Here is a 14,912-nt window from a genome sequence, read left to right as displayed (position 1 = left end):
CCTTAGAAAATTTTTAAAAAAGTGAAGGCTGTTGCAGCCCACGGCTTTGTTCAAAAATCTGTCCACACCTGCCCTTAACCGAGACGAATGAAGCAAGATAATAAGAAACCCTGCAGGAGATTTCTGAGAGTGGCAAGGACAAGCCTGCAAAAACGGATATATTGGTTTAATCATATACTGGTTGTCCTCGACTTACGACCACAGTGGAGCACCAAATTTCTTGCCACGGTTGTTAAGTGAATCACTGCAGTTGTTAAGTTAGTAACAGGGTTGTTAAGTGAACGTGGCTTCCCCTGTTGCCTTTGCTGGTCAAAAGGTCGCCAAAGGGGATCACGTGACTCTTGGAACAAGGCAACGGTCGTAAGTACGAACCGGCTGCCAAGCTTCTGAATTTTGATCACATGCTGCAACGGTCATAAGAGTGAACAATGGTCCAAAATCATTTTTTTTCAATGCTGTTCTAACTTTGAATGGTCACTAAAGTGAACTGTTGTAAATGGAGGACTACCTGTATTGCAAGTAAGGGACAGGCAATTACAAAGTAACTGAGTAAGCCAAATCCTAGTCCAGATTTTTGCAAGGTGAGCAAATGAAATGGAAGACTTTGAAAGGTCCACCCAATCGCAAGGCATGATTTCTGCTTTCATGATACTGGTCCTCATTGTTATTTACATTATTCACATTTACTGTAGTCCCAAGAGCTTTGGGTGGGCATATGCAGTTCTCTGCCCCTTTTACCTTTTGCCACGAGGAAAGTGGCTGGTTCAAAGTCACTCAGGGATTAGATTCAGACAATGCATTAAATAGCACAGCTGAGTTATCAAGATATGATAACAATATGTACAACATGTAATCTATATTTTATAAAAGACAAGTACCACTCACTCATCACAAAATCTCCAGAATCGTATAGCCTACAAACTTCAAATTTGGCATGTATATTCCTATTGGCTTCTAGGTGTTCGCTAAGAAAGGATTTTTCAAAATGATCATTAGTATTTCTTATACAATAATTAACACATTCTGATGCTAAGGAGTTCTACTCTCCCTCCCCAACTGAAAAGAACTCTGTTCCAACTGCCAGTTGCCTCACATTCTGTTACCTCAGTTCAAACTGGCAAACGTTCCACTCCTTCACTCAGGAGCGGTCTGGGGCTCCTTACAGTACTAAACGTCAGTGCCTCACCAAAACGTCTACGCCTTCCACCTATAGAACTGCGTCTGGACTCAAGGCGATGGGAGCGATGTTCCCTTATGTGTTTCACTCACCGGCCACCACTGATCCAACGGATTGTGAATCGAATTTCTCCTGCATAGCCCAATCACATAGTTTCGTCGCGAGCACAGGTATCTAGCTAGTACGCAAATTAAAAAATAACTTTTTTTCTGGATTATTGTGCCTGCTTCGCGAAGCTTGCTAAAAACAAGACCAGGGTTGGATCCCAACAATATGCTGAGCGACAAAGTACCCGCTCCATTTTAGGCTTGTGCGGCAAATTGTGTGAACCCAGGCAAGTAAAGCTCATGGCTGAACAAGGATTCAAACTTGGGTCATTGCAATCCTACAGCCCAAAGACTTCCCTGCATAGATAGGCAAGCATTTCAGAGTCTCTGCCATCTCATTTCCCACCTCTTTCTTATTCTCTGGCTGGGCTCACCCAACATACTTAACTTGGTTAGTGAATTAACCCAATTTTCTGGATTTGCACACAATGCAGAATAATTAAATTGCCCAAAAGCTGCTGCCTTTGCACAATATACTAAACCACATAAAACCATACACGAATTAACACTAAAATGCTTTCATGTATATTGTACTGTTAATACAGCTAACTAAGACTTCCGTTGACCCGGCTCAGAATGTTGTGGGAATGCAGTCACCGAATCATAAGCCAGCCGCCACGTTAAGCAAACAAGCAAGAAAGTCCGAGATTAAAACTAATTAAGCTTAACATACATGAATGCAGCTGCCAAGGCTCTCACTGCCCTAATTAAGTGTGCATGCTGTGTGGACACAACCCCAAAGGATTTATGTGCACCAAGGGCAATGTGTCTGAGGAGGGAGCAGAATATTTCAAAATGTAAGAATATACAGAATAAGAGAGTTGGAAGGGACCTTATAGGTCATCTAGTCCAACCCCTGTGCCCAAGCAGGAGACCTTCTATCATTTCTGACAGATGGCAGTCCAGTCTCTTTTTGAAAGCCTCCAGGGATGAAGCTCCCACAACTTCCAAAGGCAACTTCTGTTCCATGGGTTGATGGTTCTCCCTGTCAGAAAATTCCTCCTTATTTCCAGGTTGAATCTCTCCTTGGTCAGTTTCCATCCATTCTTCCTTGTCTGGCCTTCAAAGGTGCCTTGGAGAATAGCTTGACCCCCTTCCTCCTCTCTGGGGAAGCCCCTCAAATATTGGAAGGCTGCTCTCCTGTCTCCCCTGGTCCTTCTCTTCCCTAGACTAGACATGCACAGTTCCTGCAACCGTTCATCATAGGTTTTAGCCTCCAGGCCCCTCATCTTCCTGGTTGCTCTTCTCTGCACTCTTTCTAGAATCTCAACATCTTTTTTTATAATGTGGTGACCAAAACTGGATGCAGCACACTATAAAAAAAAGATTTAACACACATGAAAAATGCTTATTCCTTACAACAGCAAAGGTCATTACAATTACACCATGAGTGATTGTGAAACAGATTCTTGCGACATTTAACGTTAAACTTGCAGGTAGATTTCACACATGTCAGGGTGCTCCATTATTCAAAAAATGAAACACTGATGCAGACAGCGCCAGCAATGTTTTGTCCACTGCCATCCCAAAAAAACAAAAACAAAAAAACCCCAAATCTCCTCCATAAATAAGGTTGACTCAGCCTTCTGTCCTTCCGAGGTGGGTAAAATGAAGACGGGGATGGTTGGGGGCAAGAGGCTGACTCTGTAAACCGCTTAGAGAGGGCTGAAAAGCACTGTAAAGTGGTATATAAGTCCAAGGGCTATTGCTATTTTCCTTCCTTCCTTCCTTCCTTCCTTCCTTCCTTCCTTCCTTCCTTCCTTCCTTCCTTCCTTCCTTCCTTCCTATCTCTTCTCCCTCCCAGTGGTTAGTATACTGTATTGCAGGATGACTCTGCCCACTGCCAGCAGTTCAATCCTGACTGGCTCAAGATTGACTCAGCCGTCCATCCTTATGAGGTCAGTAAAATGAGGATCCAGATTGTGACTCTGTAAACCGCTTAGAGAGGTCGGTAAAGCACTGCAAAGCGGTATATAAACCTAAGTGCTTTTCCATTTGCTATAAATCCTTCTGCCTGTTGCCCAAAATGCCCCCTACCTCCTATTCCGTCATGCCTCCTATTCTAAATCCATCAGCCAGCTAGACTGGCGTTTCCACAGCAACAAGCCCAGGCAACAGCCGCCCAGCTGTCAATCATTCCAGCCGCCAAGAAGTCAGCCAGCCAAAGTTCCAGAGCTGCCACAAGAGCAGCAGCGTCACCAAGGGCCCCCTCTCTCCAGCCACCAGCTCGGCCAGTTGGTCCAGCCTTCTGTCGGTCAGCCTCTCTCTCCCTCCCTCCCTCCCCACACAATAGGTAGCACGCAAGTGGGGGCCCTAGCCAAAGAGGCCGTCGTGTGGGCGTTGTGTTATGTCTGTGTGTGTGAATGAGAAAGCCAAGAGGATGCTCTTGACGTCAATGGGCACAATTCGGCGTCTGGTGCGAGACGAGGGGAAGGCTCGCAGAGGAGTTATGTAAACGGAGAGTGTCTCATTGCTGTGGAGTTTCTAACATTGCTGCCAGCAGTTGAAGAAAAAGAGGAGATAGAAGACAAGTTGGGTCAGAAGGGCTGAAGGCAAGTGTGTTACACCGATAAGATTGATGAGAGAAGAGCCAACAGGAATCAAAAAGTCTAAGCCTCACGTCTACAGAAGGAGCTTCTGAGTTACAGATTAACAGAGTTGGAAGAGACCTTGTAGATCATCTAGTCCATCCGCCCGCCCAAGCAAGAGACCCTACACCATTTCTGACAGGTGGCAGTCAAGTCTCTTTTTGAAAGCTCCCACAACTTCCGAAGGCAACTTCTGTTCCATGGGTTGATTGTTCTCACTGTCAGGAAATTCCTCCTTATTTCCAGATTGAATCTCTCCTTGTTCAGCTTCCATCCATTATTCCTTCTCTGGCCTTCAAAGGTGCTTTGGATAACAGCTTGACCCCCTAACTCCTCTCTGTGATAGCCCCTCAAATATCGGAACACTGCTATCCTGTCTCCCCCTGGTCCTTTTCTTCCCTAGACTGGCCATGCTCAGTTCCTGCAACTATTCATCGTATGTTTTAGCCTCGCAGCCTTTGATCATCTTAGATAGATTCAGATTAACAGAGTTGGAAGGGACCTTGTAGGTCATCTAGTCCAACCCCCTCCCCCCGCTGAAGCAGAAGACCCTACACCATTTTTAACAGCTGGCAGTCCAGTCCAGAAACCTTCTAGTGGTGAAGCTCCCACAACTTCTGAAGGCAACTTCTGTTCCATGCATTGATTGTTCTCACTGTCAGAAAATTCCTCCTTATTTCCAGGTTGAATCTCTCTTTGATCAGTTTCCATCTATTATTCCTTGTCTGGCCTTCAGGTGCCTTGGAAAACAGCTTGACCCCACTCCTCTCTGGGGCAGCCCCACAAAGACCAGGGCAGCCTACTCTCCTCACTGCTGGTCCTTCTCGAATTACAACCATTTGTTTAGCAATCAGAAGTTGCAATGGCCCAGAAAAACTGACTGTAGCTTGGTCCCCAAATTAACTCCTCTCCTGGGGTTGCGTAGCCCAGTAAATCACCATCTAACCAAATGAGCTGGGCTGACACACGACGGTGCTAAAAAGCTTAACCAAGGTTAGCGCTCTCCGAGCAGAGCACGTGGGGGAGAAAGGCAGCCGCTACCTCATCTTAACTGTATTTAATTAACACCGTTTTCATTTAAGCTGGAATTTAAAATTCAATCGAGTTACGTTTTAATTTAAATAGGCCAATCCCCCTGCTCACCGTTGGAAAAAAAAACCCTGTTCTTCAAATGGAATGAAAGGGTAAGTCCAGGAATACAACACAATAGAGGTTCTGGGGCTGCAATTTCAAACCCTTCGGAACGAAACAAGGTGTGATAGACTTTTGTTGTTGTTAGCTGTTAGTCGTATCCGACCCATCGCGACCCCATGGACCACGTTCCTCCAGGCCTTCCCATCCTCTCCCATCCTCTGGAGTCCATTGAAGCTCAGGCCGCCTGCTTCGGTGACTCTATCCAGCCACTTCATTCTCTGCCGTCCCCTTCTTCTTCTTTTGCCCTCCATCCTTCCCAGCATGAGGCTCTTCTCCAGGGAGTCCTTCTTCCTTCTCATTAGGTGGCCAAAGTCTTTGAGTTTCCTCTTCAGGATCTGGCCTTCTAAAGAGCAGCCAGGGTTGATCTCCTCTAGGACTGACCGGTTGGATGGCCTTGCAGTCCAAGGGACTCAATGCAGGAGTCTTCTCCAGCACCAGAGTTCAAAGGCCTCCATTCTTTGGCGCTCAGCCTTCCCTATGCTCCAACCTTCACAGCCATCCATGGCAAGTGGGAAAACCACAGCCTTGACTAGACACACTTTTGATTGGCAGGGTGATGTCTCTACTTTTTAGGCTGCTGTCTAGATTTGCCATCGCTTTCCTCCCCTGGAGCAAGCCTCTTTTAATTTCTTAAAAGTCCCCATCTGCGGTGATCTTGGAGCCCAGGAAAGACCTTAGCAGGGTTTATTCAACACATTAAAATAAGCTAAGACATTTGGGTAGGTTGGTTTAGCATGCTGTCTTGCTGTCACATTTAAGCCAAAATACTGTGGGGGCTGGGATTTTTTTTTAGATTGGGGTCCTGCATTTTATTTATTTTTATTTATTTTTATTTATTCGATTTGCAGACCACCCCATTCCCAAAAGACTGAGTAGCGGGAGGGAAAATGAAAATGAAACAATTATAAAATTAAATGGACTTCAAACTGGCAAAAATAAACAAAGGGCCAACATCCAGTCTTAACCCCCAGTCCTGAGAGCAGAGTCAAGAATAGGAGCTACACCAATGCATATTAAAAAAAATACAATGTATTTGGGACCCCCCCCACAATACCTAATAATTTGGGGTCCAAATTTAGAATGCAATATGAACCAAACCGTCATTTACATATTGTAGCTAAGTCATCATGAGTTATTTAATTTACTACCATGGCCATTGTTCCTTGTTTATTTAATAAATTTATACGGCTGACCTTTTCGCTGAATTTGATTCTGGGAGGTTTACAACCAACCATTAAAACAATGACCCAACTGTTAAAGAATTTTTCAAAAAATAAGTGAAAGCGAGGTGGTGGGAGAAGAACGTACATCTAATCTTAGATCCCCGAAGGAGGTTTGCAAACTATGGTTTCTGAACTGTGGTTTCTGCCCATAACCCTGATCAACTTTTTCTACAAACAAAACCAGGGCAATCTGTGAACCTTATCAATCCACTGCAACGTTTTTCTTCCTGATTTAAACCCTCCAAGGAGCTTTGGTGAAGGAGCTCTGAATAAATGATGGAGGATAAAGCAAATGAGAAAAACTGGATCGGGATTTGTAGGGCTAGCAATTGCCATAGCCCTTAGACTTATATCCCGCTTTACAGCCCTCTCTAAGCGGTTTACAGAGTCAACTTGGCCCCCCAACAATCTGGGTCCTCGTTTTACCCACCTCGGAAGGACGGAAGGCTGAATCGACTTTGAGCCTGGTGGGATTTGAACTGCCAAATTGCAGGCAGTCGGCAGGCAGCAGAAGTAGCCTGCAGTACTGCACTCTAACCACTGTGCCACGGTGGCTCATGATCAGGTCTGGCGGGTCCTTCTTCCATCTGTCAGGGTTCTAAGTAAGACCCCCAATGAAAGAAGACTTGAGTTTCCTAAAAGTCCCATTTTATTAGAGATGTCATCTTGGCACATCTGGGGAAACCCCAATCTGGAAGCTTCCAGCTTTTCCCCACCCAAGTGAAAGTCCAAGTCCCTGCCCAGCACCCACATGTCCATCCCATGATCCAATCAGGCACTGTCCCAACTGGAGATACCTCCCAGTCAAACCACTCCAGGTCCAGGGCAAGACGTCCTTGACTCTCTGAGAAAGGAATTTTATTTTGACTCTATATCTTTCCCATGCTCCATATAATCCCCTCCCTCCCATTTTCCCACAGCATTGAATGTGGCCGGCCGAAAGGCCCAACGCAAGATATGGCCTCCAGGCCTCACACCATCAGCCAAGGGATGCTCAGGGACATGGCAGGCAGCATGGATGCCCGCAAGCAGTTCTGAATAGCCAGGCTTCCTGCCCATGGTAATTTCCCACATTGCCCTGGTCGCACACTACAACATAGGCATTGTGGGAAATTAAAAATAGTGGCTTAGACCCAGAGGCCTGAGTTTGGGGACCCTGGAGGCGCTGGCTCAGGGGTGGGTTCCTGCCAGTTCTAACCTCTTCTATAGAAGAGGTTCCACAAATCTACAGTGCCGTTTAGAACCGGTTCTAGCTCCGTCCCCCCGCCCGTCCGCGCATCATCAAGATGAAGAGCGAGAGGAGGAATTCTGGGAGTTGAAGTCCACAAGTCTTAAAGCTTATTTTCAGGGAAACAGGGTACTGGGAAAAAGACTCAACTGCAAGCAGCAGTTTTTTTGCAACGCATTTTTCAGACGATTAAACCCAATTCGAGAGGAAGACGTCGAGAGCTGGCAGTTCGACTGGAGCATCTGCCGTTCCATCCAAGGGATGAAAAACTGAAGCGGAGCTTTTCGCTGCCGCTGCTAGAAGCAAAGCAATGACATCACCGCTCCGCTGCAACATCAGGAGCGTACCTGTACTCCGCTGGATCCATTCCCTGCATGGAGAAATTGGGCCTTTTTTTTCACCCAGTTACAGAACGTGGACGGGTGAGAAGCCCAGGAAGATAAGGAAATGGGGGCCAAGCGGCTTCCAATCCCAAGCCAGGATTACGATTGTTAAAACCTCTTTCTGCTCAGCAGCCTCCTTTACAATGGGCCAGGTGTTTTACGAAAAAAGGGAGGCTGTGAGTCTTTGCTTAGAACCCAGCAGAGATCAATAAAAACAAAATAGAATGGGTAAACACACAAAGGTGCTTTTTTTTTTTCAAGGGGCAACTGGACTTCCTGGTTTTCCTTCCGACATGCCCTAAAAAGTTGGCTTTTCCAGCAAGCCAGCCTGGCCTGTTAATTTTAACTCATTTTTTAAATGTGTTGTCCTATAAATTGGGTTTGGTTTTTTTTTTGGATATGTATTTAATTTCTTGTTAACTTCCGGGTGTTTTTTAATGTTGTACGCCGCCCTGAGTCCTTTGGGAGAAGGGCGGCATATAAATCCAGTAAAACAAACAAACAAACAAACGAAGACGTTTTGCTTCTCATCCAAGAAGCTGTGTCCTCAGATAAGTGGGTCCCTTCACACCCATTTGCACCACTCAGGTGACCCTGAGGACACTGATAAACCTCCAAGTGCCCTCAATGACCCTCTAAAAGGATGCAAATGACCAGCTGTCTGCAAGGAGGATAAATCCTTCCGTTCCTCACCATCCAGTCAGAGCTGAAGAAGCTTCTTGGATGAGAAGCAAAATGTCTTTAAAGAAGACACAAATAAACCTCCAAGTGGCCTTAATGACCCTCTAAAAGGATGCAAATGACCAGCTGTCTGCAAGGAGGATCAATCCTTCCGTTCTCCACCATCCAGTCAGAGCTGAAGAAGCTTCTTGGAGGAGAAGCGAAAGATCTTCAGAGAAGAAAACCAGAAAGTCCAGTTTCCTCTTGAAAAAGCACTTTTGGGACAACCATGACCTGGAGGTCGGAGAATCTCCGTAGACCAGGAGTTCCCAATCTTTTCTATATCCTGCACCTCTAGAATGCTTGTGATATATTCTCGCACCCCTTACTAAAGTAAATAATTATATGCATATAATTATGCATGTACACTATAATTTTGAAACATCTGAACCCAGGTTTCCACACCCCCTGGAATATCATCTCTCACCCTTGGTTGGGAACTCCTGCCATAGACATTTAAACAGGGCAATCTTTCAGTGGTTGGGTTCATACAACATGGGGATCCCACATAACTTCAACCCCACATCTAGCTCTGATCAAACCACATCTGTTACCCCAACAGGGAAGAGTAGATTGTGACGACTGCTGGGCCCAGCATGGCAGGAGGAGGCTGGGTCCCACCACACAGGTAAAGGTAAAGGTTCCCCTCGCTCATCTGTGCTAGTTTTTCCTGACTCTAGGGGATGGTGTTCATCTCCGTTTGAAAGCCGAAGAGCCAGCACTGTCCGAAGACGTCTCCGTGGTCATGTGGCCGGCATGACTCAATGCCGAAGGCGCACGGAACACTGTTCCCTTCCCACCAAAGGTGGTTCCTATTTTTCTACTTGCATTTTTTCATGCTTTCGAACTACTAGGTTGGCAGAAGCTGGGACGAGTCACGGGAGCTCACTCCTTTACATGGCGCTAGGGATTTGAACTGCTGAATTGCCAACCTTTCTGATCAACAAGCTCAGTGTTTTAGCCACTGAGCCACTGTGTCCCATAACATGCCAACCCATAAACCCACCTATTCCTTTTGAGCAGCTCCCGCCAATCCTAGAGCGTCAAAAGATGGGAAATCCCTGCTTGGCCCTCTTACCTTCGCTGCAAAACTTGCCCTGGAAGCCGGTGAGGCGGCAATCACACTGCACTTCGCTGTTGACCACAGTACAAATCCCACCATTGACGCAGGGATTCTGCTTGGCACACAGGTATTCCATGTCGCTGCGGATGCCCTGGCTACCCAAGAGGGCGGGGGGCATGTCTCCCACTTTGAGGTTGGCCACCATCCCGCGAAAGGGCATCTCGTACTTGACCGTGCTGAGCGTCAGGGCTGACAAACGGACATCCGGCGGGATGCCGCCCACAAAGAGATCGCTATCCACCGCCATGTCGCGACGCTTCGACTTGACTTCGGCTACCCGGGCTTCGCCGTCCACCACCAGCATGGTCTCCCGGTAGTTGCGGGTCAAGAGCACCATGTGCCAGCGGTCGTCGTTGATGGGGGTCTCCAGGTGCAGGCTGGCCGGCTCCGCGCAGGAGATGGTGAAGCGCAAGCGGAAACGGCCCTCCAAGATCAAGAGTTCCAGGAAGTCACAGTTGCCCCCGTCATCCAGGTACAAGACCAGCGCGCGAGACACGTTGGTTTTGATGCTGAAGCTCAGCTCCCCGGAGGAACTGGCATCCCACCGGGCATAGCGAGCCCATTGCCCCGGCATGCCCCCAAACTCCAAAGCTGCTCCTCTGGCTCCGGGGCCCAGGACCAAGCCCACCAGCAACGCCAGAGGCACCAGCAAACAAACCGACTTCGCCATGGCAGGCCCACTGTCAAGCGGGGGCCCCCTCAGGGACGCCCTCAAATCCTCATGAGACGGGAGGAGAGCAAAATCCCGCGGGAGGAAGGCCGGTCCAAGGGTTGCTCCTTAGACAAAAGAGCCGGTGAGGCCGGCAGGAGGAAGGGAAGAGATTCTGCTTGCGTAGGGGAGGGCCACGGAAGTCCTTCGGACGGGTCCCCTTCCCACAAGGGAAGGAGCCTCTCACAGACTGGCATACAGCATCTTCCTCCGCAGCCGTCTGGGGCAAGCTGAGCTGAGTTCCACCCTCCCCAACGGAGAAGGCTGCCGCCAGTAACTCCTCAAGATCCACTGGAGGGAAAGCCCTCCAGGTGCGCTCGGAGCTCAGCCTGGAATGCGCATCGTCAGACGCTCGGATCTGGGAAGAGAATGAAAAAGAAAAGACAATTTGTGAACGGGAGGGAGAGAGAAAAGGATGGACATCCTGCACCGATATTTCAATCCGTTTGTTTTTCGATCGCCAGCCTTGTCTTTGGCTGGGGACACAGACAGGGATGTCCTTCAGCCTCAACTGGGGAGCTTCCAGTGTTTGCAGCCCCACCCCGAAAAATTGAATCTAGGCTCATGGTCCACCCAGGTCCCCCATCGCTAGAGAAAGATTTCCAGAAGCTACTCAACTACAACTCCCATCCTGCCGGCTGACTCTGGCAAAAACCCTTGCCCAATGCAGGTGGATGAGGCCAAAGAAAAGAAGGACAACATTTGAGGAGTTTGTGTCCTCTTCCCTTGGTTTCGTACCAGTGGTGGGTTTCCATTTTTTTTTTTACTACTGGTTTCCCTGTGCGTGCATGCGACACTTCTGGGCATGCCCAGAAGCGTCCAGGGAGATGGGCGGAGCCTCCCACTGTCGCTACTTCCGTTTCGCCCAATCCGGCCCAAACCGGATAAATTCTATTTATTTTGTAGATTGAACAGTTTAAAAGTGAAAAGTGAGTGAAAGTGAAAGACTGGGCACAGAGTCTCTGAGATTCACACTCCTGAAAGGAATCTAACGACCGAACGAAGGAATTGTTTCCTGCAAACTCCACTCCCCTTTCGCTCCTCTTTTATTTCCTATGGGAGAGGCCAATCACTGTCCACCTCTGACTTTACTCCCAAGTCAAGCCTGATTTCTGAGTTGTTCTTTTCTTCTGCCTATGTGCACACTGGGAACAGGCTCCAGCTGTTCCTCTGCCTCACTGATGTCTGACTCTGAAGGCAGCTGATAACCGTCAGACGGCCCTGGCCCCCTCTCTGCCTCCAACACAGAGCCCTCACCAGAGCCTTCCCCAGACTCCAGGACTGGCCCAGGTTCCTCCCCAACCCTCCTCACTGTCCGCCTCTGCTGCCAGCTCTGCTGGTGGGCCACAACAGTATGACCGTGCTGAAAAAAGTGAGTTATGATCAATCCTCACACCTACGCCCGTCGCAGCAACTCAACCGTTAACATATTTATGATTCGAGCACTTGGTAATCGACTTGCCTTTACCAACGGTTGCGATGTTCTGGGGTCAAAGATGATTGCCACCTGCGACCATCCCAGCCGAACAAGTCAATAGGGAAAGCCAGATTTGTTTAACAACGCTGGTGATTCGCTTAATGACTCAGCAAAAAAACAGTTGCCAAATTGCCCATGGCTCGTTTGACTGCATTGCTTAGCGAACAAAGTTCCAGTCATGATTGTGGTCGTAAGTCAAGGACTTTCTATAGTTGCCCTGATACAACGTACTGTGCAGGTAGTCCTCGAAGTATAACAGTCCTTTTAGTGACCGTTTAAAGGGACAACGCCACTAAAACAATGTAACAGGATTTTTTCACGCTTACGACCATTTCTGCATCCCTATGGTCAACTGACTCATATTTATGACGGTTGTCGTGTTCTGGGATCATGTGATCCCCTTTTGTGAAATTCTGACAAAGCCAAGTCAATGAGGGAACCAGATTCACAACCGTTAACAATTGGAAGTGCAACAACTGTGGCAAGAAGGGTTGTAAAAGGGGGGGATTCACTTAATAACTGTCTTGCTTAGCAACAGAAATTTTGGGGACGTAAATTGTGGACATAAGTCGAGGATTACCTGCAGTAGGTGGCTCAGTGGCTAAGACACTGAGCTTGTCGATCAGAAAGATCGACAGTTCAAATCCCTAGTACAGGTCTCCTGCATGAGAGGGGGATGGACTAGATGACCTCCAAGGTCCCATCCAACTCTGTTACTGTTTACTGTTTGGGTTAACTCCTGTTATCTTTCCCCCCCCCCTACTTTCCCTTCCTATACCAGCCCAGCCCATTTGGCGAATGTCTGACTCACTGTATTGTGTAAATGCAGACAATGAAATTACTCCGTACCCAAGCGAGGAACCGTTGTTCGAAAGTAGTTATTCAACCATGTTTTTTTAAAAAAAAAAAGAGTGAGAAAAATGTGTATATTCTGTGTTTTGCTCACGGGGACACATAGAACGCGTCGTCTCTTCTGGTGATCGTAACAAGCATAGTCCACTGAGTGAAAAGAGTGTCCCTTCAGCCATGAGGACTAGAAACATATCGATTCCCAAATTAAAATGTGATTCTCCCCCACCTCCGCCACCCTACCTCCCAGGAACCTGCTTCTCCGAGTATGGGAGAAGGAAGTGTCCACATTCTCCAGTTTTCCATCCTCCTACCCCAGCCACCCGAGCAGGATCCGATGTCATTCCGTGTGCTAATGCGATGCAAATTTCCTCCCCATCAAATTGCTTTTTTGGAATGATTACCCTTGTAACTGACTGTCAAAGATGCAATTTATTCCTAAGCCCTCCCCGCAACGCCTGCTGCTCAGGAAGGGAGCGGGACTCTGCATCTTGTTACTTTCGAAGAGCCTGATTATTTATAGCGAGGGAGTGGGGAGAGAGAGAGAGAGAGAGAGAGAGAAGGTGCAAGAGCAAAGGCACCACAGAGCGAGGGGTGGGGGGGATGGGGTGGAGAAGGCACCCCCAGTTTATCCCCCCCCCAAAAAAAGCATTCCCTTTTCCTTTTGTGCCTCCTCATTGACGGAAGAGGTGAGGATTCCCCTCCTGCTCCCCAATGAAATTTCCTGATTTGAGTTTTTCCCCTTTTTTTGGAAAGCTTTCAGCCACCTGTCAGCACCTGCTGTATTTAACCTGCAGCCGACTGGCATTTTGAAGTCCCATCATCCACAACCACAACAATAGGACTAGATAGAGGTGTCAAACTCAAGGCCCGGGGGGCTGGATCCAGCCTAGGGAGGGGGGGGGATGCTTAGATCTGGCCAATAGGGCCGCCCTGGAAATAGCAAGGGACCGGCCAACGAAAACGCTGCTTGGGAGGGCGAGCTCCGTTTTCGCTGGCGGAGGGTTGCAGGAAGCCGCCGCAGCCGAAAACGAAGCTCTGGAGCCCGTTTTCGCTGGCAAAGTGCTCAGACCACCACAGGGACCCCCAACACAAGTGATGGCAAGCTGGCCATATGCTCCCTCCCGGCCACGCCACGCCCCCCGAGGTCAAACACAACCCCGATACGGCCCTCAATGAAATCATGTTTGACACCCTTGGACTAGAATGCCATCGCTCGGCTAAACAACTAATCCCCACAACACTGTCAAATTATCTACTAAGACTGTATTACTATTATTCTTATTCTCTTCCTTCCTACAGTGTTTCCCCGAAGTTATCTTTTGACCCCCGAAAGAAGCTAGATAGAGAGAAATAAGAGAGATAAGGTAGTACCTATCTCTCTTCTAGTACCTATCTCTTTCCGCTTATGACTATAACCATGTTGCTTGTATCTTTACAATTTATATTGTTTCATTTTTTTCTAGTATGATTTGATTGCTTGTTAGTAACCTATGACTATCACTAAGTGTGTCTTTTTATTCCTGATGAATGTATTTCATCTTGCTGGGAGAAAGTGGCAAGAAGGTGACAAGCAACAGGGAGAAAGCAGAACTATTTAACTCATGTTTTGCATCTGTCTTTACACAAAGGGATAAAACAGTCCAACCTATCAAAAGCAGCACCACAAAAATCAGATTAGGAACACAAATTGAAATAGGGAAGAAAATGATAAGTGAGCACCTGTCTACCCTAGACGAGTTCAAATCACCAGGACCGGATGGATTACACCCCAGGGTTTTGAAGGAACTAGCAAACGAGATCTCAGAACCACTGAATTATATCTTTCAGAGATCCTGGAGCACCGGGGAACTACCAGAGGACTGGAAAAGAGCTGATGTGGTTCCCATCTTCAAAAAAGGGAAAAAAATAGATCCAGGAAACTACAGACCTATCAGCCTGACCTCAATACCAGGAAAGATTCTGGAAAAAATAATCAAGCAACGAATTTGCGAACACCTAGAAGCAAACAAAGGAATAGCCAAAAGCCAACATGGATTTGTCAAAAACAGATCATGCCAGACTAATCTTATTACATTCTTTGATAATGTGACAAAATTAGGGGACCAGAGGAATGCCGTCGATATAGTTTACT

General features: G+C 47.5%; 1 protein-coding gene across 2 annotated transcripts in view; it reads right to left on the bottom strand.

Annotated features, from left to right (window-relative positions):
• NRXN2 (neurexin 2) overlaps positions 1-10,270 on the bottom strand; it is a 363,942-nt gene extending 353,672 nt beyond the window's left edge. The window contains exon 1 of one of the 2 annotated variants that reach the window (XM_081968494.1): positions 9,699-10,270. In XM_081968494.1, coding sequence (XP_081824620.1) covers positions 9,699-10,080 — 382 coding nt within the window. In that variant the 5' untranslated portion in view covers positions 10,081-10,270. The remainder of the gene's footprint in view (positions 1-9,698) is intronic. The other variant, XM_081968495.1, reaches the window with a different exon arrangement.
• Between the last annotated feature and the right edge of the window lie 4,642 nt (positions 10,271-14,912).

The sequence above is a fragment of the Natrix helvetica genome, assembly GCF_964273705.1.
Source record: "Natrix helvetica genome assembly, chromosome: 16".
In the NCBI taxonomy this organism is placed as follows: Eukaryota; Metazoa; Chordata; class Lepidosauria; order Squamata; family Natricidae; genus Natrix; species Natrix helvetica.
The sequence above is the reverse complement of the archived record's forward strand: the minus strand, read 5'-3'. Positions and strand labels throughout refer to the sequence as shown.